The sequence below is a fragment of the Clinocottus analis genome, unplaced genomic scaffold, assembly GCF_023055335.1.
Source record: "Clinocottus analis isolate CAN_PGR_092001 unplaced genomic scaffold, fCliAna1.0.p SCAF_2, whole genome shotgun sequence".
NCBI lineage: Eukaryota > Metazoa > Chordata > Actinopteri > Perciformes > Cottidae > Clinocottus > Clinocottus analis.
Genome location: NW_027175931.1, coordinates 23,891,892 through 23,918,648, shown reverse-complemented (window position 1 = coordinate 23,918,648; position 26,757 = coordinate 23,891,892). Strand labels below are relative to the sequence as shown.

At 46.9% G+C, this 26,757-nt stretch overlaps 1 protein-coding gene across 3 annotated transcripts in view; it reads right to left on the bottom strand.

Moving 5' to 3' along the window:
• The window catches only part of nova2 (NOVA alternative splicing regulator 2), a 67,806-nt gene that overhangs the window by 24,613 nt on the left and 16,436 nt on the right, over positions 1–26,757 (bottom strand). For all 3 annotated transcript variants that reach the window (XM_068585226.1, XM_068585224.1, XM_068585225.1), the window contains one exon: positions 20,635–20,778. In XM_068585226.1, coding sequence (XP_068441327.1) covers positions 20,635–20,778 — 144 coding nt within the window. The remainder of the gene's footprint in view (positions 1–20,634; positions 20,779–26,757) is intronic.

Below are 26,757 nucleotides of genomic sequence, written 5' to 3'. Positions count from 1 at the left end.
TCCTCTACCTCCTCTCCTCCTCTCTCTCTCTCTCTTCTCCTCTCCTCTCTCCTCTCCTCCTCTTCACCTCCTCCTCTCCTCGCCTCTCCTTTCCTCCTCTACTCTCCTCTTCTCTCCCCTCCTCTCCTTCTCTCCTCTCATTTTTGATCTCCGACCACCACTTCCACCTCTCCTCTCCTTTTCTCTCCTCTCCTCCTCCCCTCTCCACCTCCTCTCCTCTCCGACCACCTCCTCCTCCTCCTCCTCCTCCTCTTCCTCCTCCTCCTCTTCTCTCTCTCTCGTTCCCGTTGTACCTGCTGTCACATGACGCTGCCTTCCCTCAGCAACAAGTAGAAAACAGCATTAAAGTAAACGAGGAACATGCCAGTGGATCTGGAACCGTTTGAACATGTCAGACGGTTCAGAGAAAACCTTTCGCAGAAGGAAAACTAAATCAGACCCCACAAAGAAAGTTTTAACGCTTTAAGTCTCTTCTGTCTGTTGTTTATGTGAACACAGAGAATAATATTCTGCACCTCAGCAGGTCTCTGACAAGATGTGACAAACAGGACGCGCATCAAGTAGGAAGTGACCGTGGTGATGGAGACGGACAGCTGTGATAACATGCTCCACCGGGGCCCCCCGTGGACACACACACACACACACACACACACACACACACACACACACACACACTGTAGAGACAAAGCGAAACTTAATGTCATTGAATGGCGACGGTGCAGGAACTCCTCGACCCACGAGAAGTCGTTTGTGGAAAGAACGCAGACACACACACACACACACACACACACACACACACACACACACACACACACACACACACCCTCTCTAGAAAGTCACACGTGTAACCACAGACAACTATATATACACAAATATATACGCACCTAATCACCCGCATACTCATCTATCTTCTACACACACACACACACACACACACACACACACATGGCTCGTTTGTGTCCTCGAGGGCCCGCGTGGTAACTGGACCTCGTGTGAATTCTTGGTCGACCCAAACGAGTTTAACACTGTTCTGATTTTACTCACACACACACACACACACACACACTCTCTCTCTCTCTCTCACTCTCTCTCTCTCTCTCTCTCTCTCTCTCTCTCTCTCACTCTCTCTCTCTCTCTCTCTCTCTCTCTCTCTCTCTCTCTCTCTCTCTCTCTCTCTCAACAATTAACAATTAAATGTATAAACGCTTTAAAAAGCTTGTTTTTGTTGGATTAGAATTAGCTTTCATATCTTCACTCAGCGGTCGCGTTCATGAGATCTCAGGAATTTCCTGGAAGCTCACCAGATACCACACTGGCCTTCTGCACGGCTGTGAGTGTGTGTGTGTGTGTGTGAAACAACATACATCATGCCACACACACATACACGCACACACACACACACACACCAGGTCTGATACTTGTCCGTCGAGCGTTATCTACTCTGTTGGTATCTGGTGTCACACAACTGCCTTGATGGGGCCACACCTGTCTTCTTGCCCAACACAAACACACACACACACACACACACACACACACACACACACACACACACACACACACACACACACACACACACACCCCTTCTCCTCTCCTACACACGCTGCACTGTGTCCTGAAGCCTCCCAACCTCTGCGTGTGTGTGTGTGTGGAAGGTGTGACTGCATGAGATCCTTTCTGTGTGTTTGTACCCATGTGTGTTCGGTTCTTGTGTGTGTGTGTCTGTGTGTGTATGTGTGTGTGTGTGTGTGTAAATTTCAAGGCTAAAAATCAAGCTGTGAGTTCATTTCTGTATTTTTGCCTCATTGCTATGGCTGGTCTATCTTTAACTGGTGTGTGTGTGTGTGTGTGTGTGTGTGTGTGTGTGTGTGTGTGTGTGTGTGTGATGTGGACGGTGTCAGCTGGACTAAGCCTCCTTGTCCCCACCCTCTTACAGCCTCAAATCCCCCCAAATCCATCTCTGCCTCCCATGTGCACTACAACTGCCCCTTTATCCCGTCAGCTGCCCCGACACTGCTGTCAGCCTCTCTCTCTACACACACACACACACACACACACACACACACACGCACACACACCTTTCTTCCCCTCATCATGGCTCCTCTCCCCCTCTCTGTCTCTCAGTGGGAAGATCATTTACAGACTGAAGTTTTAGTCCCGTAAACATTTCTGAGGCCGAGATCCTCTCATCGGCTGGAGCCGGGCCGCAGTGGGCGGAGTCAGGCCCCAGTGGGCGGAGCCAAACAGCGTGTGTTGAAATAGCTCTACAGATGAACAAAACAAGTCTCAAAATGAGTCGGAAGGAGTCGCGCTCTCATGCAGACAAAAGACTTTCACGAGCCAGCGATGTCGAAATGGCGCAACATGGGCGGAGACGTCCAGACTTCCATCCCGAATATCCCACAATGCAGCTCTTTCCATTCGACCCTGTTGGGCAGCCATTAGCGCTGGGCATCGCTGCGAGCGGGCCAATCAGGTGTCACATTAAACTGAAGCACGCCTGCGGTGATCGGCCGCAGTGACGGACGGAGGGCAGTTACCGTTTGTCTGGAGAACTTTCAATAGTATCGTCAAGCCCGTATAAGGTGCAGAGACTCAGAGCCCTCGTGACCACGCACATCTTGCAAAGCCGATAAGTCCTGATGGTCCCGAGGAACAGCCCAGTGATGCCGCTGGTGTAATTCATACTTCAATGGCAAAGAGACAACTGTTCCAAATACAACACAATGTAAATGAAGTTATATTTAGTCATGGTCTTTGAAGGTCGACTGCAAAACAAAACAAAACAGCATTTCGACTTCAGGCAGTGTAGTAAAGAGGCCTTGCACATTTGTTTACATGGTAAACAAAGAAGAAAATACCATTACATGCGTCTCTCTCTCTCTCTCTCTCTTTCTCGCTCTCTCTCTCTCTCATTCTTCCTCCCTCGTTCCATCCTTCCACATTCCTCTTAGTTCCTCTCATTTCCCTCCGTTCTCTCTCTCTGTATCTCACCGAGCTGAACACACCCTTTTTCTTCTGACTCATGCTCCTTGGAACACACACACACACACACACACACAGCTGTAATATGAGCTTGTCTTTTATTTTTTAGGCGCCTTCGTAACCCGGCAGAGTTGCCGCCGTTTGGACCCGGCCCTCCGTGCCGTCCGCTCTCCCCTCGCCGCATGGTAGCGCCGCATGCTAACGCCGCATGGTAGCGGCGCGCTAATGGAGGCCCTGCCGCCGGCCACGTGAACGCTCTGCTCTGTTCATTGACTATTAAAGGACCACAAGTTAATGAGGAGGAACCTCACCCCTCAAGGAAGCATTAGCGTGCCTCTAATTTACAAACTCAACATCCGTGTGATGACTCGAGTGTTCGAGGCTCGTTCGGAACATTTCCACCGCCTGCATCGGCTGTATATTGACATAAGTGAGGAGGTTTTAACTTGTTTGTATGCTCATATATTAATCATATTGAACGCACGGGCCTGTTTTACTTCTACTTTGCAAAGACTCCAGATGTAAACAAACCTCAACAAAGTGCCAGGAGACGTTCATAACTTACTCAAAACTCTTAAAGCAGTTCTCCATCTTCCTCGGACGGAGGAAGAGGGAAGAAGAACAAGGAAGTGGACGCAGTGTCTCGTCCCCCACACGCCTGCTTGTGATTGGCTGCAGCATCGTATGATGTATTCGACAGGGAACCAAAGAGGGCTGCTTAACAGCTCATGGCACATGGCTCAGGGTTTGACCCCTCTGGATACACACACACACACACACACACACACACACACACACACAAAACATTTACTCAACAAAGCTCGTCAACCATGGAGACCAGCATGCCTGGTCTTTTACATCATCATCATACACAATCTGGTCCACATTTGTTACAGCTGGGACGGCAACATGTGTGAGTGTGTGTGTGTGTGCTTGTCTCTGGGTATTTTTTTTGTACGTCTGAGGTCATGTATGCCCGCGTGCGCGCACGCGTGTGTGCGTGCGCGCGTGTGTGTGTGTGTGTGTGTGCTGGGACTTGGCTCTCAGTGGGGACACGTAGCTTGAGAAAGTGAAAACTGTGCAGAGCCTCACACACCAAAACATCCTCAACTACGCCTGAACCCGTTGCCTCATGCGCTGCTGGTGAAACCGCCCGAGAGTTTACACTCCAACGCACACTTCTCTTCAAGCGGGACATAAATCCACATCGGAGAAGGAAAAGCAAATAAAACTCTCTCCGGCTGAGGCGCAGGACTCGTGCTGTCACTGCAGACCCAACGTTTAAGCTGCGAGCGACTCCATTAACACCAGAGCAGAAGCTGGGAGAGGACGAGGAATCTGAGCCAAACACACCAAGAGAAAAAAACCTTTCTTGACTTTTATTCGCTCTCGCGTCACCAACAATAGTTTGGACTGGCGATAAATATGGAATTATTGACTATGAAATAGCAAAACCTACATATTTATCCTATTAAAGGTCATCGCTGTGATATGCAGAGCATTAATAGAGGAGCAAACGGCTATCTGCCATGGAAAGATAGAGCGGAGAGTCTACCTCTGTTCCCTTTGTGTGCACTGTTAGCACCGTTAGCCGCTAGCCGCCGCCTTGCTGAGAGCCAAGCATGGTCACAGTGGGCCCTCTGGACAGCTGAACACACAATACAACAACTATTCTGAATATACAGACTGAGGTTAGACTCCTGACATGAGTGTGTGTGTGTGTGTGTGTGTGTGTGTGTGTGTGTGTGTGTGTGTGTGTGTGTGTGTGCAGAACTTGATGGACATGTCTGTAATTAGAGGTAAATGATAAGTAACTGATGGAGAAAGAAACAGGAGATGATCTCTCTCTCTCTCTTTCTCGCTCTCTCTTTCAGTGTTGTGTGTAAGTAGGCGGAAGAAAGTGGCAATTAACAATCAGCTAAAACACTAATTAGCTCTCTCTCTCTCTCTCTCTCTCTCTCTCTCTCTCTCTCTCTCTCTCTCTCTCTCTTCCAAGTATCAGCTCGGCCGTGTGTGAGCATCCATCTGCATGTGTGCACATGTGCACTGATGTGCACACGGGGTGTGCTGCACCTCCATGTTGTCTGCGTGCGTGTGTGTGTGTGTGTCTGTGTGTGTGTGTGTGCGAGCGCCCGTATGAACGTGAGCGTGGAGGGCGGGGTCCCGACGGGAAGTGTGACTTCATCTTTATAAACGACAACCATATGGACCTTCGTTGTATGATTTACAGCCCGACGTGGGAAACAACAGACGGCGGCTGGAGGAAGATGAAAGCAGAGTTTTACAGAACGTGGCTCAAGTTTATTGAAAAGTGAGGTGAGGAGGGGGGGGAGGACACACACACACACACACACACACACACACACACACACACACATGAAATAATTGATGGCTGTTGGTAAAGCGCCGCGGCAGTGAACGGACGAGAACACAAGGGGTGAAAAACTGAGCAAAAAGATGTTTCAGTGCCCAAATGATTGTCACTCGCTGTTATTGTGTTGAAAATAATGAGCTGTTGTTTGCTCAAGCACAGTTTGGAGCCTAATTATTTCTCTGTTTTCTTTTGTAGTGATCATTAAGAAACGAAGGCCGCCTCGACAGAACTGCTCATCTGTGGACATTCGTGCACACGACGACTCTTTGATTGAGCAGAAAACATTGAAAACAGAAAAAGAAGGAAGGCAAGAAATAATATGAAAGAATGAAAGAATAAAGGCAGAAACTGGAAACGACCCAAACCCCCAAAAAAGGGGGGAAAAAGTAATGATGAAAGAGAAAAAGAGACCGTCAGATGGTAGATGGGGTGAATATCAACCTGTCATCACTGCTCGGTCAGATCATGCACCCCATCAGCCAATCAGCACCTTCCTCTGAGGTCTGTCTGTCTGACCCCTGACCATTAACACACACGCCATCACATCCGTACAATACACGCTATACGCACTGTGGTACCCGGCAACACACACACACACACACACACACACACACACACACACGCACACACACACAGTAATCAGGCTCAGGGCTCCATAATTAAAGTGAGAGTCCAGCCGGTGTGTCAGAGAGACGATGCGACAGCTGACGGCTTTGTGGGACCTCGGGACGGGGAGAGAGGGAGGAAGAGGAGGAGGAGGAGGAGGAGGGATTAATCATTGGGGATGAAGGAGATGACGGTGGTGCATATGTGGGTGTACATACATGCTGGAGGGGCGGGGAGCGGGGCGGGGAGCGGGGCGCTATATGGGGGCGTGGGTGTTGGGGAAACAGGGGGAGGCAGGGAAATTGGGGAGCTTTCACCAGGGGGATTAAAAATAATGGAAATGGGGTGGGGGAGGGGGGGGGGCAGCTGTGGAACCAGCTCTTTGTGAGGGAGAGGTGTGTGTGTGTGTGTGTGTGTGTGTGTGTGTGTGTGTGTGTGTGTGTGTGTGTGTGTGAGAGACTGAAGGGTTAAGGGGTCCCAGAGGGCTACCTTTGTCCCCTCGCCAGAGATCGGGGGTCTGCAAAGACGAGAGAAAAAAAGGAGAAAAAAATGCAATTTCACAACTGGTTCTCTCTCTCTCTCTCTCTCTCTCTCTCTCTCTCTCTCTCTCTCTCTCTCTCTCTCTCTCTCTCTCTCTCTCTCTCTCTCTCTCTCTCTCTCGTCAATGAGGCTCTTTGTTTGCCGCACACACCTTCCTCCTTAAAGGGAATGCCACTCCTGCACAAAGCAGCGCTCCATAGTGAAGGAACCTGCTCCTTTAAGAGCACACACACACACACACACACACACACACACACACACACACACACACACACACACACACACATCTGTGTCAGTGAGTGTGTGTGTGCGAGGTACTCGTAGACATTAGCAGATTTAGACCTTTCAGATCTGACCTCTTTGTGCAACTAGAGGGGTGTTGCCATGGCTACCCCCAATGCTAAGTGTCATTGTTGTGAAGGGGCCAATCAGAACGAAGCGCGCGTGTGTGTGTGTGTGTGTGTGTGTGTGTGTAGGAGTGTTTGATCAGCACTGCATTTGATTTCACCGATTAGTTTTACTTCACGTCGTTAACACAAAGAATTACAACTTCTTCACTTCTCCACGGAGACACCCGGCAGTTATATATATATTTTCTTTAAATCTTGCAGTATTTTAATTTCTAAACCGTTCATTTGTGACGCCCTGGCAGCAGCGCCTCCAAATACGCTTTCCTGAACGCTCCTCTGCAGACGAGCGTTTCAGGTGTTACTAAACGCTGGACTTCCTTCAGAGAGGGAACCTGGACGGAGACCAAGACCAGAAGAAAGACATCTCTCAGTCTCCAGCGCCCTTACACCTGCTATGAGGAGGAGGAGGAGGAGGAAGAGGAGGAGGAGGAAGAGGAGGAGGGGCGTGTTCCTCTTCTAGGAGAGCTGTCACTTTGATTCTCATCACCAAGGCAACGGGTGTGCAGTCCCACAATCCTCTGCTTTGTCCGATAGGGGAGGGGGGGGGTGGGGGAGTGTGTGCGGTGGCTGCCGTGCTGTGCCTCTACAAACACTGCATTGCACACACACACACACACACACACACACACACACACACACACACCGAGGCAGCCTGGTGCTATCGTCATAGCAGGTCGAGAAAAGCGAAGCGGATCGCCATGGTGACACAGAGATAAATCTAGAGAGAGAGACAGAAAGAGGGGAATATTGTGCGGCCAAACCAGCTGAAATTGGCGTGTGTGTGCGTGTGTGTGTGTGTGTGTGTGTGTGTGCACGCGTGTGCCGTCTCTCCGTACATGATAAAGATGTTTCATGAAGACGGACGAGCTGCGTTTGCTTCGCCGAGCTCCTCACAGAGAGGAGCTTTGTCACGAGAACTGACAGACACGAGAGAGAGAGAGAGAGAGAGAGAGAGAGAGAGAGAGAGAGAGAGAGAGAGAGAGAGAGAGAGAGAGAGACATTCATCAGTTAGGAGTCTGCTGATGAGACTCGGCCCTCCGGGCCTTTATTTTGAAAGTGTCGGCAGTGAACCCAGCATGAGGTGGTGCAGGACTCTGGAAGAGGTCGTCCAGGGGTCACGATATCAAATGTCCTGAAATGCAGAAGGTGTTTCTCATCAATCTCCCTCAAATGACAGCGGCTGTTCTCGACTGAATCGTAGTCGAGAAGGCCGCGAGGAAGCGAGGAAGCGAGGAAGCGTGAGTATGTGAACATCACGTATTCTAAACGTTTGTCACCTGTCAGTCGCCCCCGAACATCTGAAATCTAAACAAAATGTAACTTACTGGCCTCATTAGAGACCCAACACATGCCTTCTGTCACTATTTTAAGCTGCCAGCAGGTATGCTAAAGACATAGAAGGAAGTTGGAGGAAGAGGAGGAGGAGGGGTTCCTCATAATGAGCCTTCGTCTATTTGATATGGTTGATACTGTTCTTACATGATCATATTTTGTGCTCTTTAGTTCTTTTATTTGTGAAAAATTGATTCCTGTACGCGCTTGCAGACTCGCTTACTTTCATTTATTTTCACTAAAAACCTGCAGAGACGACAGGAAAGGAGCAGAGAAGCCGGAGGAGAAATGACAGAACCCGCAGCCTTCATCTTGGAAAGATCGTATTATTTTTTAACTGCAGCTCTGCACGGTCGGCCGGTGCGTCGGCTGCTTAAGCTGCAAGAAACGAATCGAGCTGCAGACTTTAACACACAGATTGCAGAGGACATATGTGCTCTCTCTCTCTCTCTCTCTCTCTCTCTCTCTCTCTCTCTCTCTCTCTCTCTCTTCTCAGGCAGATGGGGACACCCTCCATCCCCCCCGAGCATGACCAGGGTCAAAGAGCCTATTGTCGCACAGAGCGCCTCGCCTCCATCTATTGTCTGTGACAGTTGGAAACCCTCAGAGCTCATACAAACCTCTGCACATTCAACTCCTCCTCCTCCTCCTCCTCCTCCTCCTCCTCCTTTCTCCTTTTTTATTCCACTCTTACTTTCGCCCGCTTGCTTTCCCAATGTCCTCCTCCTCCTCTTCCTCCCCCTCCCCCTCCTCGCTATGTGCTGACTGGGCTCTTCAATCTGTCACACTTGCACAGCTGGACCTGTGCAGACACACAAAAAGCATCAACTGCCTCATCAGCAGCGCTTTAGTGTGTTGACTGAAGCTCTTACGTTTAATGTCTTGTTGTTGTGTTTGTTTGATTCCTCTTCTTCGGGCCGTATTGATGCTGCAGTCGTTCAGTCAGATGATCAGATTAGATTAGAGCACATGCATCATTAATGACCTTTGTGGTAAAAAACGAGTTGTTGCTAGACTTAATAACAACGCTGAAGGAAATGTGAATGGATTCAAGAAGAAGTGGAAAACATCACAAGCCCCGGGTAATTTGACGAAAGAGAGAAAAGATATAGTTCCTCTGAAACCTCTGATTGGAGGCCAGTCAGTGATCCCTTTGCTCCTAACATCCAGGTCATTGTGTCTGGTGACCTTTGACCTTCAGTGTGGGCAAAAACAACGCTAATCTGACGCATTCAGATGCAAGCAAATCAAAAAGCCTCTTTGACTCCTTATCACTGGACGTACTGACAGGGAAGGGTTCCTTCACCCCTCCTCTCGGTTATATAAAAGCAAACAAAAAAAAAAAGGAGCGAAATGAGGATAAAAAAAAAGAAGAAAGTCCGACGCTAAATAACAGGAGAGTCGATGTCAGGCGGCTTTGTTGGTTGCAGGAGGGCAAGATGGAAAGCAATTACATTTGTTTCTGTTCAGGTGTGTTCTGTCATCACGAAAACAGACGACTTCCTGTTGGGCCGCGAGCTGAACCCTGCAGGCGCCGTGTGTGTGTCTAATATTAAAGGTTAAGGCTTACGGAGGTGGAGCGGAGCGGATCCCATCCATCACAACGGCTCCCAGCCCGCGGAGCCACCGCGATTATTTATTGAGGAGAAGAAGAAGAAGAAGAAGAAGAAGAAGAAGAAGAAGAAGAAGAAGAAGAAGAAGAAGAAGGAGGAGGAGGAGAAGAAGGAGGAGGAGAAGAAGAAGAAGAAGGAGAAGGAGGAGAAGGAGAAGAAGGAGAAGAAGGAAAAGGAGAAGAAGAAGAAGAAGAAGAAGGAGAAGGAGAAGAAGGAGAAGAAGAAGAAGGAGGAGGAGGAGAAGAAGAAGAAGAAGAAGAAGAAGAAGAAGAAGAAGAAGAAGAAGGAGAAGAAGGAGGAGAAGAAGAAGAAGAAGGAAGAGAAGAAGGAGAAGAAGGAGGAGGAGAAGAAGAAGAAGGAGGAGAAGAAGGAGAAGAAGGAGAAGGAGAAGAAGAAGAAGAAGAAGAAGGAGGAGAAGAAGGAGAAGAAGAAGAAGGAGAAGAAGGAGAAGAAGAAGAAGGAGGAGAAGAAGGAGAAGAAGAAGGAGGAGAAGAAGAAGAAGAAGGAAGAGAAGAAGGAGAAGAAGGAGGAGGAGAAGAAGAAGAAGAAGGAGGAGAAGAAGGAGAAGAAGGAGAAGAAGAAGAAGGAGGAGAAGAAGGAGAAGAAGAAGAAGGAGAAGAAGGAGAAGAAGAAGAAGGAGGAGAAGAAGGAGAAGGAGGAGAAGAAGAAGGAGAAGAAGAAGAAGAAGAAGAAGAAGAAGAAGAAGAAGAAGAAGAAGAAGAAGAAGAAGAAGAAGAAGAAGAAGAAGGCAATAATTGGAAATGCTTCTCGTTAAAAGTTAACAAATAATTATGCGCCGTTGAAAGACAACTTATAACAATTGTTTCCAAGAGAAACTTTTTGATTTTGTTTTAAATATTCGGTTCAGAGCAGATTTGGCAACACGCCAACGATCTTCTTTCCATTATTTGGTTGGCGGCGCCATCAGAGAGTCATCATGGAGGCTTTCTCTGTTCAGGTTAGTCAGTTTTCCTTTTGGTTATTCCAAATAAACTGAAACAATAACAATAAAAATGCACATCATTTGCTTGCAGGCGATTTCTTTTCCCTGATGAGACATAAAAAAGCTTTCATGTCTGCGTTGATCAACGCAGTGTTACAGAAGCAGAACAGCGGGAGATGGAAACACCACAAATAAAATGCAGGTTGTCTCAGAATCATCTCAGGAAGACACACACTCAGACCTGCAGTGGGGATCAATAATGTGTGTGTGCGTGTGTGTGTGTGTGTGTGTGCGTGTGTGTGTGTGTGTGTGTGTGTGTGCACTGTGGGAGTGATGAGTGGCAGCGAAAGTGTTTGAGAGGTTTTATGACAGTCGTATTTCACTGACAGACTGCATTATCCTACCACTTCCCAAGGACACACTCACACACACACACACACACAGTCTCGGTGCAGCATTGATCTGCGGTCAGGTCGGCCATATTCCTGCTGTTCTATTTGCGTCGGCCTCGCTGGGACCCTCAGCGCTGCCTTATTAAAAGTCCAAACATGAAGGCAGCAAATGGAGAGAGAGTTAGTGCACCGAGGTGAAGGAACAACACCATCGATCACCAACTTCTTCTTCCTCATCGCCGCTGCCGCCGTTTCAGATCCTGCAGAGCCCCTCGTGTGCTGACGGCGCCACACCTTCCCTGTGTGACGTGTTAGATGCTGACGATCGCAGCATCGCCTACAGACACCTACGAAAAGGTTTGTAATGGTCTTCGTCTTCCTCCAAGGAGACGCTGCCTGAACCCGATGTGAAGCCAGGACTCAGTGGAGATTCATTCGTCACCAAGCCAGGTATTATAAACCAAACCCGATCTTTTCCTGAATCTATTTAAGTATTGCACAACCTCTAAAACTCAGTAATGTAGTCTCATTAAAGCTAAACCTAACGTAGAAGTTTAGGATCTTTCCCTGAACCTATAACCGAGCTCTTTTGTTGCCTAATCATTTTGATAAATATTCTAAACAAGTAATAAACTGACACTGGTTGTTGATGCGTTAAAAGATCCCAATGTTCAGTTTGAAGTATACCAGAGATGGTTTATTACTCAAACTAAAGGCTTACATGTTCCCCTGTATATTAGTGAAAAGAACAGGAACATTTCTCAGTGTAATTCTGAAAAGGTCGTACTTGTGTATCTGCAGCTGCTGGTTGGTGGACGGCGCTGTGTGTCAGTGTGGTATTAACACAACTGGGGCCGAGCAGCTCCTTCTGCATGAGTTCATGGAGGAGGACGTCACAGACCCTGTCGGGGTTCAGGGTTCAGCTCCCGCCGGAGAACACGGGAACACACTCAGAGAGGCACTTTAGCGGGAAGCAACTCATTCGACCTTTTTAACTACAGAGCTCCTCCGCTCCAAACGTGTGCGACTATTTGAGTGAAAGATTGAAGGTTGTTCTCTATTTGAACACACGCCTCTTCCTACTCGCCTCCTCCGGCTTCGACCCTGCTGCTCCCCGCGCTGTGACCCCCACAGCTTCTGCAGTTTGCTTTCCTTTCCTTCTTTGTGGCCAAAAATGTTTGTTTTGTTTGCTTTGTCGCCGTCTCTTGTCCCCGATGTCAAGCGTCTTTGTGTATTCAGAAAAGTGCTGGAAGAAAAATGTAAGCGCTCCATCGTCTCGGTGACAAACAAAGACATATCGGCTGTGATTGCAATTCTTTTTACACCAAGTTGCATCCTTTGTGCAATACATGAGCGAGTGACAGTTCTCATATTTCGGTGTTTCACATGAATCTGCACTGCTCTGTGGATGTTTCTCCTTGTTTCATGTCATCCATTCAGTTTCCTGTTTTAAGCTGAAACCTCGCCTTGGAGGTGATGGAGGTGATGAAGATGATGGAGACGAAGCAGCTGCAGCCTGACTCTCTCAGCGATATGAGAGTCCCTATTGTGATGTTTGGTTTCTATTAGGTGTTTACATAGTGATGAACCTGCATGATTGTTGAATCACATGTTTAGCTGTTGATCTTCTTCATATATCTTTTTAAACACCATGCCGTGAATCAGATGAATCTCTTTTCATCTGCCTCATTGCTTTCAAAGTCCTGACACGGACCCGGTGAGGGGTTTCACATCGACGCCGGCGGACAGACAGAATGCAGACACTTCAACTGGTGTCCATTTGCAGCGATAATATGAAATATTCCAAACTGGAACCAAAGTAATCGAATTTAGTGGAAATTATCTCGTCACAACTGATGAACAGCAGACATTTGTAATGAATTTGCCGCTTAATGAAGAGAGGAAATGGCTGACAAACAAGAAATTCATTATAGTTGCATCTGTATGTGTGTGCTCGCATGTGTGTGTGATATGTAATATTCCAGTTTTCCATCTCTGAGAGCTTAGAGCTGCATAAGAGGCTTAGAGCACTGAAACCGGTAACATTGATAAGGGCTTGGGGAGGCTGTGTGTGTGTGTGTGTGTTTGTATGTTAGGTCATGTGGCCTTTTGCGACAGATGTGTGCTGGTTGTGTGTGCTTGTGCATGCGTGTGTGTGTGTGTGTGTGTGTTCAGATGGGATTTCAAATGCTGAAAACTGCAATCATGGCGTGGGATTAAAGACAAAGCTCTGAAACGGTGTCACGGCGTGACAGAGGACAGACAGAGGAGACGAGAGCAAAGAAAATGAGCAAAGAAAAGTGAAAAAGAGGAAGAACGGAGGGAGCGGTGATCTGGGTCGAGTTTGAGACGCGCAACTAAAGTTGGAAAAGTAGAAAAGAAGTTAGATATTCAAGCGTCCACATACTTTTGGCCTCGACGGTGTGACTCACTGCACAGCCTCACTGAGTATCTCTTCTTCTCACATGTGACTCAGTGTTTTCTCAGCTGCTAACGAAGAGCTGAATCGTCTCGTCTTCTCTGCAGTCGCGTGAACGTGAGTCAAAGCGGAGCATGCGGTCCTCGTCAGTCTGATTAGAGTCCCAGTGAAATGACAAACACTCTCTCTGGTTTAGTCCTGTGTCCTTGTGAAACAAAAACAAAATATTTATAGTCTAATCCCTGTCTTTTCTTTTTTGTAAAATGGTTTTGATTTAATCTTCCTGCAACAAAGTACGATTGGGGGAGGAGTTATTCATCTAAACCCTCGAATCATCCTCGATGGGAAGAGACGTGGTTGTATATAAGTGGGCAAAGACAACGTGGCTGAGGTTTAATTTAATCCAGGGAATCCTGATGCGCAGGAAATATGCAGACGACTCGGCTGAGCGAGGAGTTCAGGTACCGTCGGGTATCAGGGCGCCGTTAATTTGTACGACTTATCCCGTCGTCCTCCTGATGTCACAACATGTGAGGGAGGTGTGTGTGTGTGTGTGTGTGTGTGTGTGTGTGTGTGTAGAGCCAACAGTCCTGTGTAGCTCCGTATGGCGTCCAACTCTGAGCCCGCCCACTTCATTAGCGGCCAAATCAAATGCGCAGGAAATGAGAAAATATTCCATTTCACAGTGAAATACGTCGCAACACAGAAGCTGCAGACGCTCTCACTTCTGTTTCACCTGGACTTTAACGATCAGACTCAGGATCAATTAACTCAACGATCAGACTCAAGATCAGTTAACTCAATGATCAGACTCAGGATCAATTAACTCAACGATCAGACTCAGGATCAGTTGATTCAACGATCAGACTCAGGATCAGTTAACTTAACGATCAGACTCAGGATCAGTTGACTCAATGATCAGACTCAGGATCAGTTGACTCAACGATCAGACTCAGGATCAATTAACTCAACGATCAGACTCAGGATCAGTTGACTCAACAATCAGACTCAGGATCAGTTGACTTAACGATCAGACTCAGGATCAGTTAACTTAACGATCAGACTCAGGATCAGTTGACTTAACGATCAGACTCAGGATGAGTTAACTTAACGATCAGACTCAGGATGAGTTGACTTAATGAAAAAAATCACACTTCTAACCAGAGAGTTGTGCTCTTTTGGCGAAGAGGACTTTTACTCCCGGTGCGTCCTGAGCGCTCACACAAACAGACGTACAGCTAAAGCTCAGAGGCCTCGATCGAGGAATCCTCAAAAGACGTCGTGGACTGAACATCGGCTGCGTTGCTGCTCCAGTGTCGCCTGCAGTCCTGGTGGCTGAGCCTCCATCTCCGCTCTCAAGCATCACTCACCCTTCAAACGACTCGTTTCTATCTGGTGCTGCACTCAGCGAGGCGCCGCAGCTGTGAAACTGAACCACGACAGGAGGAGGAAGCGTCCGCGGCGTCGATACTAATTCATTTCCAGCTTTAAGTTCTTCTTCATGGCTTTGCCACCGCGTCCGACCGGAGGTCAATATCTCGACGGCGAGGAGTAAAAGCGGGTCGATTCTAATTATAAAACAGGTGTTGCGAATGAATATTTGATGTGGAACGGCGGCGGCCGTGTGTGTGTGTGTGTGTGTGTGTGTTCTCCCCACAAACTGATGAACCAACAGATGCAGCCGTCACGTGGGATCTTTACCGGCTGCTTGCTGAGCAAATGCAGCCAGCGAAGAAAGAAACTACAACTTGTGAATGTTTCAAGATTATTCTGCAGTCGTTTTATTTCGTTGAACTCGTTGGAAGCAGCTGCAGGCTGCAGGAGGAACGCGTTATATCTTTAAATTGCATGAACTGTATTATCTCCAATGTTGTCCTTCCTAAGAAGCTTAGCCCCGCCCACACCTTTTGTTTCGCTGTTATTTCCTGTAACCCTGCGTATACAATATATATATATAATTTTACAGCTTTTTTCTGCAGCACAACTGATCTGAACCAACCACAGAATGGTCTGTTAAAGAAAGACTTTCTCTTGTTCAGGAGAAAAGCAAGAAAATGGAGGAAGGACACTAACGAGCGACGAGGTATTCAGGCAATTCATCTCTTGGCAAAATGTAAACTAAACTCAATGAGCTTCCTGTGGCGGTGATGCACTTAGTTGTGTTATCACTAGCGGCCCCTTTAGGTGTCCACTTCAGAGCGGTGAGTGAGGAGCTGCTCAATTTCAGTATAAAACCAGTAACAACAAAAAAAGCTGTTTTGAGAACGCCGCCGCCATCGATATCGCCACCCACGCAGATTAAACCGGGACAGACACCGAGATGCACAGCAGCACGCACACAGCTCAGCGCGCGACTCTCCTGGCGGAGATAATTAATACTGTTACACTTAATTAGCTGATGAGTCACCCGAGACTCCGAACCTGCTGAAGGAAGAGTTCAACGCATCCTGACACGCAGCGCTGTAATTAACGCACAAACACAAGTCTGATGCGCTCGTTGTGTCACCGCCGAACGAGAGCGCTCAATGACTCCCTTTGTCTTTGGAAATGAGAATATGCTTCGTGGTGGCACTGTCCTCTCTCACAACAACACACGCACACACACACACACACACACACACACACACACACACACACACGTTTTCTGGCCTTATCATCCCGAAATGGAAAGGTTTTTTTTGTTTTGTTTGTTTTTGGTTTCAGTCTCTTGCAGATTGCAGCTCTGTAGACGCAGTGTTGTCATGAAGTCCCTTTGTATCCATGTTAGCAAAGACAGAGAGAGAGAGAGAGAGAGAGAGAAAGAGAGAGAGAGAGAGAGAGAGAGAGAGAGAGGAGCTATATTTGGAAGCAGCACTGCCTTGTACTGTATGGGTATGTAATAAATCTGTTGTGCCATAATAGTGAATGGTGGGTCGCCCAGCACTGCGTGAGTCTGTGTGTGTGTGTGTGTGTGTGTGTGTGTGTGTGTGTGTGTGTGTGTGTGTGTGTGAGACGATGAATGGTGGCCTGTCTCGCTCCCCCAGTACCGCTGCTCCTTGCTACTGTAATTGGTCGTCGGCTTAAGTGCTGCTGCAGCACTATTCTCCAGATAGATGGGAAGGAGGGAGAGATGAAGGGAAGGAGGGAGAGATGAGGGGAGGAGGGAGAGATGAGGGGAGGAGGGGGTTGAAAGGAAGCAGAGGGAAGGAGAGACTGTGGGAGGAGGTGAAGTGGGAGGGAGCTGACGGTCTAATGCGACGGGGAAGAGGACGGCAGCAACGACTGATGGGCGAGATCGAAGGACGCATGAATTTAAAAGGACGCGAGAGGACAGAGGAGACAAGAGGACAGGAGGGATGAGGGATGGAGGGATGGAGGGAGGACAGCGAGATACTGTGAGGAATGTCGGTTAAGAGAGGAAGGGTGAGACGAGTCCATGTGGTTTCCCTATCTGGAGTTTATAAATATAGATACGAATAAATCAAATTCAAACAATGCATAGTGATCTGGAGCTTTCCTTGTGCGTTCTGGTGATATGATGGAAGTGCTGGTTTAACCTCACAGCTGTCTACTTCCTGTAACCTTGGTTTTCATTGTGTGCTCATTCTTTCTCTCTCCTGTCTGCTAGAAGTGTCGCATTAAGGTCAATTACGGAGTTATGCAAAGCGAAGATTCATATTTACGACTCCAAAATGAGAGGATTTATGTTTTTATCCTAACTTCATCCATCGACATTTCTAATCTGCTGGATCCAGCTTGAGATTTTGCCAACTCTCCAGTGCTTAAAACGCTGCCAAACCCTGTGGCTTTAGAGCCAGAGGTGCTTTATTTTAATATAAAATGATGATCTCACTTTCTTTGGCTTGATGCCACTTTTGCTCCGTGGGACCTTGGCAAAAAAGATCAAAGTCATCTTAACTGGGTTATTCGTGTTATTCCTTTAAAGACGGGCAAACCTTACACCAGAATGCATCAACCAAAAACCCACCAAAGCTTTTATTGTGAAAGGGGAAAAAGTTAAAAGCGTACAAATTTGGGTCCAAATGAGACTATTGTGACGACAACATCAAGGACCTCTGCCAGGTTTTTTGTGACAGCTGGGATGGTGGTGTGTGTGTGTGTGTGTGTGTGTGTGTGTATGTGTGTGTGTGTGTGTGTGTGTGTGTGTGTGTGAAGGGGGGAGGATGATGAGGAAAGGGAGGCGACTAATGTCTTCCGAGGATTGAGAGGAGAGGAATGAGACGCTTTGGCCGAGACACAGCAGTAACTCTCTACTCTCGTTAGACTGGCCCTGTTATTCCCAACACACACACACACACACACACACACACACACACACACACACACACACGGGCCCTTGCAGCAGGTGGGCCTTTTGATTTGTCACCCAGGAAGAACCGTGTCTCATTTGCATACAGATGCCCCCTTCAGCCCTTAAGAACTGTGCAAACACACACACGCACACACACACACACACACACACACACACACACACACACACACACACACACACACACACACACAGCTTCTTCAGTCTTCCCCTCTAGACGGAGGCCCATACAACCCTCTCTTTCTTTTTTCTTTCTTTCTTTCTCTGTGTCCCTTCCTCCCTCTCCGTCTCTGTCCCTTCAACATCTTTTTTTTTTGTAGATTTACATGCACTTCCTTGGTGGAAGTGTGCAAACTTTCAATGGATTAATGTGCACATTTTCTGTGAGTGAATATATAATTGTGTCCCTTTAGTGTGTGTATGTGTGTGTGTGTGTGTGTGTGAGGCTCTTGCACCTTGCATCTGTTCTCGCTGGCAGAGCTTCCAGGAGTCCTGTGTGTCGGTGTCAAACAACGGCGGCTTGTTTTGCTCTGAACTGAAGCACACATTCAAACACGCCAACGCAACACGGACGAGAGCTGAAATGCAAAAGCAAACACACGACTTTGGGATCACGGTGGAGGTTAAAGTACGGAAGGAAAGAACAAGAGTGTCCGAGCGGCCGGGGAAGAATATTCAGAATATTTCTACTTCGTTCCAGAACGCAGCTCACTGGAAACGTAGCATGTTGTATGTTTGTATTTTCATTGCTTTCTTTAAAGCAAAAAGCGTATTTTTTTCGAACTCCCGGCCAAGACTGCAGAACATTTTGGGCCCGGTGTCGTAAACATGAGACGTAGCTGACAGTCAGAGGGACGTTGCCTCATTAAAAGATGCATTCAGCGACTCTGGTTTCACACAGAGAGCAACAACACAACTCTGCAGCAGCTCGGAGGCGTGTACACGTCTCTGCAGGGGCGACGATGACATCAGAGACTCCGCGGGCGCTACGGCGGCTCTGGGAGGTCTAGAAAATATCCCTTCGGAGGGAAAGGTACACATCGTAGTACTCGAGTTGGGTCGTACAAACACCCAGTCCCTCCGCCACCTGCCACTGAGTACACACAGCTGACCTGAACCCACGCGGCTTGAGGTCGAGCGAAGTGGAGGCCGGGAAGGAGTCAAACCACCGAGCGGCACGTGCACGTGCAAAGAGTTCACGCATCTCTTGATGCAACTTCTTCACTCCCAACATTTATTTTACGACTTTCCATCCTGGCGAACGAGAGCATGAAAAAAATCGACGCGTCTGCATTTTCAGTGTTTCCCCGAGCTGCCCGAAGGTTTTACGAGTCAAACTCTGATGTATTAAAGTACATATCTAGCTAATAAAGTACATATCTAGCTAATGAAGTACATATATATCTAATAAAGTACATATCTATCAATCAATTGCTCCAAACGACCTCTGTGAGTTATTTCCCTTCAAAGGGCGTCACAAGCATGCCTTTGATTGCAATTTTTTATTTTATTCAGGGGGGATAAATTGTTTTCTTTAGCGTAGTACATGAATGCATTTTTCTCTCACGTGTTTGGTTGGAAAAAACGTGCACGTCGTCTCCTCCGCCGCTCAGACATCAAACCCAAAACCTCCCGACCCCTCCAGTCACACGTCAAACCGGGACAGAATTAAGAGTTTAGGCAAATACAATTTCACCTCTGATCCTGTAATCCTGATCTGTTGGACCGCACGTGTGTGTGTGTGTGTGTCTGTGTGTGTGTTGGGGGGACTCACAACCTCTGTCAACGCAAACTTTACATCTAATTTTACATCTAATGTCGAGGAATACATCGTGATCTGTAAAGTGGAAGCTCAGAACATGAATTTAAAGCGGGAATGTACTGTATTAGAGTTTAAAGAATATTGAAATAATTTACATTTCTTTGAAGAGCAGAAGACTCTCGTGTTGTTATGATAGAAAAGTGTTTTTTTCGGTGTAGAAACACCGAAAAAAACAACTCTGATCCCTAAAACAAGTGTTTGTAGAAGCGAGGCCAAAATGTCCTCCTGTTTCCAAAGTCCTCTCCAAGATAGATGAACAAGAACACACACACACACACAGGGACAACATGGCCTTTATGGATCATAAATCAACCCCACGTTGTTGAAATGAGAAGTCACTCAGCAGAAGAGTGTGTGTGTGTGTGTGTGTGTGTGTGTGTGTGTGTGTGTGTGTGTGTGTGTGTGTGTGTGTGTGTGTGTGTGTTTTAACATCATGAAAAACTGATCCATCCATCCATTTGTTTTCCTGTTCATCGCTGTTTATTTTCTATTTTCAATGACATCACATATCAACATCCATCCATCTGTCACCATTCAAACATTCAGTACTTGTATTCAAGCAAAACTCCAACTTATAACACTTTAACACTGTTAAACAAAAGAGGCATCTTGTATTTCATGCGCCGGTATTTTGATATCTGATGGCAAAACATTTTTTGGGGCCCAAATGCAGACACGCTGTGCAGCATGTGAAGCAACAATCGGCCAAACAAATATATTGCGTTCAAATGATTCCTTTTATTGTGCCGGTGTGTTTTGTGCTTTTCTGTCTTAGTCATCTGAATGATGAGTCAGAATCAGGTGAGTGTGTGCATTAACAGTGTGAAAGTGTTCATTTTCACAAGCGGCGGCGGCGGCGGCGGCGGCGGCGGCGGTGGTTTCGGTGTCTTACCCGGGTAGAAGTCTTTGGATTTGGACAGTTTGATGGTGGCTCCGGTCTCTTTCTGCAGCTGGACGATGGTCTGACCTCCTTTGCCGATGATGGAGCCGGCCGCATAGCTGGGAATCAAAACCTTCAGGAAGTACTCGCCTTCCTCTGCAGCACAAAACAGGAAACAGGAAGTCAGAGAGAGAGAGCGCCACTGCAGTTCATGTTGTTTTTAACCTGAAATGAAGCTGAAGGAGAACCACTAGACGCTGCAGTGTGCATTATTAGTCTGTTTGGACCTTTGCCCTCATGCCGCCGTCTGTTTACACAGTTTTATTGAGTTTGTGACAATTTTACACATTTTACAAAGCGTCCATCAGCCGGACAAAACCGATGCCGCGTGAGAATCTTTTTTCTTGAGGTTGAGCATCCGAAGCTGAAGCTCCCTCAAGCTGCAATAATCCGTCCAATCACATCGGACGATGACTGATATCCCTGACAACTAATTATTCCCACAATCTGATGATTGCTGTTATCTCTCCCCTGTTTTTTTTTCCTCTCCGCTCCATCATTTGTGCCTCTGAAACGCTCTCTCCAGATTGGTCTGATCTAATTTTGGCGTCTCGGGGCCCCAGAGGATTCTGGTCCTCGTCAACCTCCTCGGCGCGAGGAGAGAGAGAGGCGCTGATTAAAGAAACGCTGCCCGTTGCTTTTCTCATCAGAACTAATCAGATTTGACCGGCGCTTGCGGATGCGACGCCTCGCGAAAGCATAACACCACATTCCCTGCCACAACACACACACACACACACACACACACACACACACACGTGCAGATAGTCGCACACAAACAAAACACAAAGCAGGCGAGCGCGAGTCAGATGTTTGCATCCATCTCTTCCTCGTTGGTCACTTTCACAGCTGAGCTCGTACGGCGCGAACCGTCCAGGTGCGTCACCTTCGAGCGTTGTCGTGTGATGTTGTAAAACTTTACGTATTAATCTGGACGTCAGCAGCTCCAGAAGCTCTCTGGTGTGTCCGCGGGTGGATTAAGAGTTTCGGTCTAACTTGGTAAGATGTTCAAGTTCATGTTCTTTTTCATAATCTGCTGGTCACAACATCCTGGCCCGCCGCCATTGTCTTCCTCTCTCTGTCTTCCTCTCTCTGTCTTCCTCTCTCTGTCTTCCTCTCTTCGTCTTCCTCTCTCTGCCTTCCTCTCTCTGTCTTCCTCTCTCTGCCTTCCTCCTGTCTTCCTCTCTTCGTCTTCCTCTCTCTGTCTTCCTCTCTCTGCCTTCCTCCTGTCTTCCTCTCTCTGTCTTCCTCTCTCTGTCTTCCTCTCTCTGTCTTCCTCTCTTCGTCTTCCTCTCTCTGCCTTCCTCTCTCTGTCTTCCTCTCTCTGCCTTCCTCCTGTCTTCCTCTCTTCGTCTTCCTCTCTCTGTCTTCCTCTCTGTCTTCCTCTCTCTGTCTTCCTCTCTTCGTCTTCCTCTCTCTGTCTTCCTCTCTCTGTCTTCCTCTCTTCGTCTTCCTCTCTTTGTCTTCCTCTCTTCGTCTTCCTCTCTCTGTCTTCCTCTCTCTGTCTTCCTCTCTCTGTCTTCCTCTCTTCGTCTTCCTCTCTTTGTCTTCCTCTCTTCGTCTTCCTCTCTCTGTCTTCCTCTCTCTGTCTTCCTCTCTCTGTCTTCCTCTCTCTGTCTTCCTCTCTTTGTCTTCCTCTTCGTCTTCCTCTCTCTGCCTTCCTCCTATCTTCCTCTCTTTGTCTTCCTCTCTCTGTCTTCCTCCTTCTGTCTTCCTCTCTCTGCCTTCCTCTCTTTGTCTTCCTCTCTTCGTCTTCCTCTCTCTGTCTTCCTTTGCTTTAAAACCAGACGGGTTGCCCAAAATCTGATGTAAATAAAGTACCTTAGATGCTAGTTATGCAACGTTGAATTGCAGCATTTTGTCCAATAAAACATGTAAATATATAAGTTTAATTTCACCTGAATTGCAGAGAGCAACAGTATATTCAATGCATTGATCAGCGAGACTAAATTCCTTAAACCTGCATTGTACAATTCAGCATCTTAATGTCATTTGAATATTTCAAACTAAACTGTCTGCATGAGGAGATGCCTCTTCAAAGCCTTAAATCTTGGACAAAATATGAATGTATCACAATGTAGCTTTTTTATTTTAATATTTGAAATCACACGTTGAAACATTGGCACAAAAATGAACTCAGCTTTAGATTATTTATTTATTTTTGTGCTATTTCTATAGAGAAACTCTTCATTCTATCACAGACAACTGCTCCACGCATGTGCAGGCGGCCTGCCCAGCAGCGCCCGTCATGTTTGATAATCCAGGACACGGAACCTCAGGAGGCAGATTAAAATAGGATTATTATTACAGGGGCACACTCCCTCTCACAAGGGCAGGCGCCTCGTACCGCTCGCTCTGTCGGCGAGACGCCGAACTGTAAGAAAGATACACATTTCAATATCCTGCTCCCATTTTCCAAGTGCCAGGGTCACGGCCATCAGAGGCCTTTGAGAAGCCGTCGAATCTCTTTCACTCTCACGTCGGTGGAGCAGAGGTGTTTGTGACGCCTCGCTATAAATACATCTCATTAGTGAAAGACCCGGCGCTCCCACGCGCTTCTTATTCGAGCCTCCGCTCGGGTTAATGCGCCCCAGCTTTTGGTAAAAAGAGACGCTTGGAGTTTGACGTTTCCCACGATGGTTTGGCTACGTGAGTGTTAATAACGCTCCGAATCGATAACACGACGATTAAATCTGTTCAATATCGTTGAACGTCCGACTCGCGAGTCACTAGCGCTGGTAATTACTGCGACTGCGTGTTACATGAACGTAACCCAGGTTCATATCACCCTGTGAGTCTGGGACAGTTTGTGTGCAGTGCTCAGCAAAACACACTCCTTCCTTGTTCTCTTGAATGTATATTTTGCACAACACTTGTCTTAATTGTCGTGCAACAAAATGGTTTCCCGGGAGGCTCGGTCTCGTCTTTCAAATACGGAAAAAGCTTCTGCGTGGTGTCGGGGCGATGCGGTGTCCAGGGTGCTTTGACTCTTGGTGGGCTCTGTTGTCATTTCTGGGTGTTCAGCCAAGTCCAAGCACGAGCACACGGACAGGAAACCTGACACCCGTCTGTCCTGCTAGTGATGAAACACAAACTGCGAGGAGCTCAGACGTGGACGTACATGTTGCCGAGGCGGGCTCGTTAAGCTTTTGTTAATTGAGGATTCCCTGATGTGTTTTCAGCTCCACTCAAAACGCTCTTCCCTTCCGGCCTTCCGGCTAACTGGAGCTGGATGTTTCCAGAAATAAAAACGCCTCCGTGATCTACTCAACCGTCCTCTGCTTCTTCTCTCCTCTGCAGGACCTGCTTCCTACTCTTCATCCTTCTGTTCCCTTCTTCCTTCTCTCCTCGGTTTCCAATGTTCTGGGCACGGCCGAGCAGTCGACTGCTACTGAAGCTACTGTGCTCGAGCTAACTCACGGGCTGATCTGCGTAACTTCAGCTGGAACCAGCTGCTTTTCAGTTGAAGGAAGTTGTCTTTCTATTGTCATTCGAGGCCGTTTGTTGAATCTTCTTCAGCAGCAGACGCGCTTCTCTTGCAAATCTCTTGTCCGTCTTCATGTTTCCCTTTTAGTCAAGCGGCTATATCGCTAATTATCTTCATCAATGAAGTGGCGCTCATAGTGCCGATTAAGTTCTTGCTCTCTCTTATTAACAAGGCTCAGAGCAGCTCTTCTGTTCAGTGGGCTTGAAGACATGTCACATGGTTGTGGCCTAAAACTGTCTGTCTTCTCATCTTCTTTCCTTTCCTCCTTTCCTTTTATATCCTCCTTTTGTTTCCTCGTGTGTTGTTTCCTTTTCTCTCAATAGCTATCTCCTCTCCTTTTTCTCTTTTTCTTTCCTCTCATTCTCTATCCTCTTCTCTCCCTTCCTTTCCTCTCTTATCCTTTTATCACCTCTCCTTTCCCTTCCTCTCTTCCTCCTCCTCCTCCTCCTCCTCCTCCTCTCCTTTCCTCTCCTCTCCTCCTCTCTTCCTCCTCTCCTCAGTGTGCTGCAGTGACCCACTTTGAGTACGAAGCCTTGGACTGACCCGCTTTATATGGAGGCTAGTTAATTATAACCAGCCCGTATTAATAAGGCAGGGGAATTAGTAAATAAGAAACACACACGTGTATGAATTGCACGCACAAAACAGATACAACACGCACACGCACGGACACACACCCCCTCCACAACCAGACTGTTTCCTACTTCTCATAAACAAGCCCACGCCACCTTGACAACATGACTCATCATTCATGAGAGAGGATGTAATGAGTGACTAATCACTTGAATCTGTTGTCTGTGACACTTGTATGTGTTACCATGGCAAACATTTAAAGATGTATTTTTAAAAGCCTCGAACACGATATCCAAAATTAAAATGACCCTAAGACAAACTAACATAAAAACAAATGAACCTACATCCTGTCAACATGCTGTAGAAGAAGAGACTAAATCTGGAATGTGTTACATCCAGATCATCGATTAATTCTCATCCAGGAGATATTTCTGGAGCTATATGTCTCTAAAATGTTAGTTTCCCACGATAGGATGCCCTAGAAGAGCCAAGATAAAGTCCTCTGTCTCATGAAACAGCGCTGCAGATCTCCAGTGTTGAGTTTGTTAACAGGGTTATGTAACACAGATTGAATTAAACCTTGGAAATAAGCTTTTAGCAGGTTTGAGAACAGCCATGACTCAATTTTCATAAATACGAACTTCACGATAGATTTTCTTTTTTTAAGAAATAAAAAAAACAGTGCTGCACTTTCTGCCTCCTCCTCCCACACACTGAATTATCTTGTTTACAGAGGAGTTTTATCAACATTCCTCTCAGGTTCATCAGCTCTATTTAAAAGCCTCTGACATACAACGGTACCAGCTCTAAGAGTCGTGCATCTTTTTCATGAGCTTAATTTTAAAGATGCTTCTGGTTTCAGAGTAAAAGCTCTCGGCGAGCGACACGAAAGAGCATCTTGAACATCTAGGACACATTAGCAGAATCTGCTTTGTCCTTAAGGATGCAATGCTTTTACTGTGTGTGTGTGTGTATATATATATATATATATATATATATATATATATATATATATATATATATATATATATATATATATATTGGCAAAACCAAATCAAAAGGTTTCTCACTTTTTTAATAGTTTTGTGAGTCCACAGTTGAGAAACTGTAAATTATTAAGCGTGAGGAAACAGGCTTACAGAATAAAAGATAGAAGTTAATTAATGCTAAATGAACTGATGAGGCTACACAGCTGTAACTCATCGGTCTTTGAGCAGAACACAAATGTAAACCCTGATGTTCTGTAATGATGCTGCCACTCATCCTCACATGCTCGTGTCATCTAGTTGCATATTCTAATTATGTGTAATTATACCCCATGCTCCCTTCAGTGTGTCATCCCAGAGGTGCAGGTGATACTCATGCACGCCAATCTAACCGGCATAATAAGCATCCGCAGGCTCTGCACGTCAACGCTAACCTCAAACTCCAACAGAGGTCACGGAGCGCTCGCCCACGCATCGAATGAAAAGTGATGGTGAAATACTTCTTCGCTCAAAGGAGTTTGAAATGTCTTGAGGTGAGCTGAAATACTTTACTGAAAGAATCCACTGATGGTGGTGTAGCGCTCACAAGGTGTTTGTTGTTTATTTACTGTACGTAGATTACGTTCCTCTGTTACGTTACGGCGTTACGTTGCGCGTTACGTTACGACATTGCGTTACTCTGTTACGTTACGACATTGCGTTGCTCTGTTACGTTACGCGTTACGTTACGCATAACATTACGCATTACGTTACACATTACGTTACGCCGTTACGCGTTACGTTACGCCGTTACATTACGCATTACGTTACGCGTTACGTTACGCGTTACGTTACGCATTACGTTACGCATTACGTTACGCATTACGTTACGTTACGCGTTACGTTACGCATTGCGTTACGTTACGCGTTACGTTACGCATTGCGTTACGTTACGCGTTACGTTACGCATTACGTTACGCATTACGTTACGCCGTTACGCGTTACGTTGCGACATTGCGTTACTGTTACTTTACGACATTGCGTTACTCT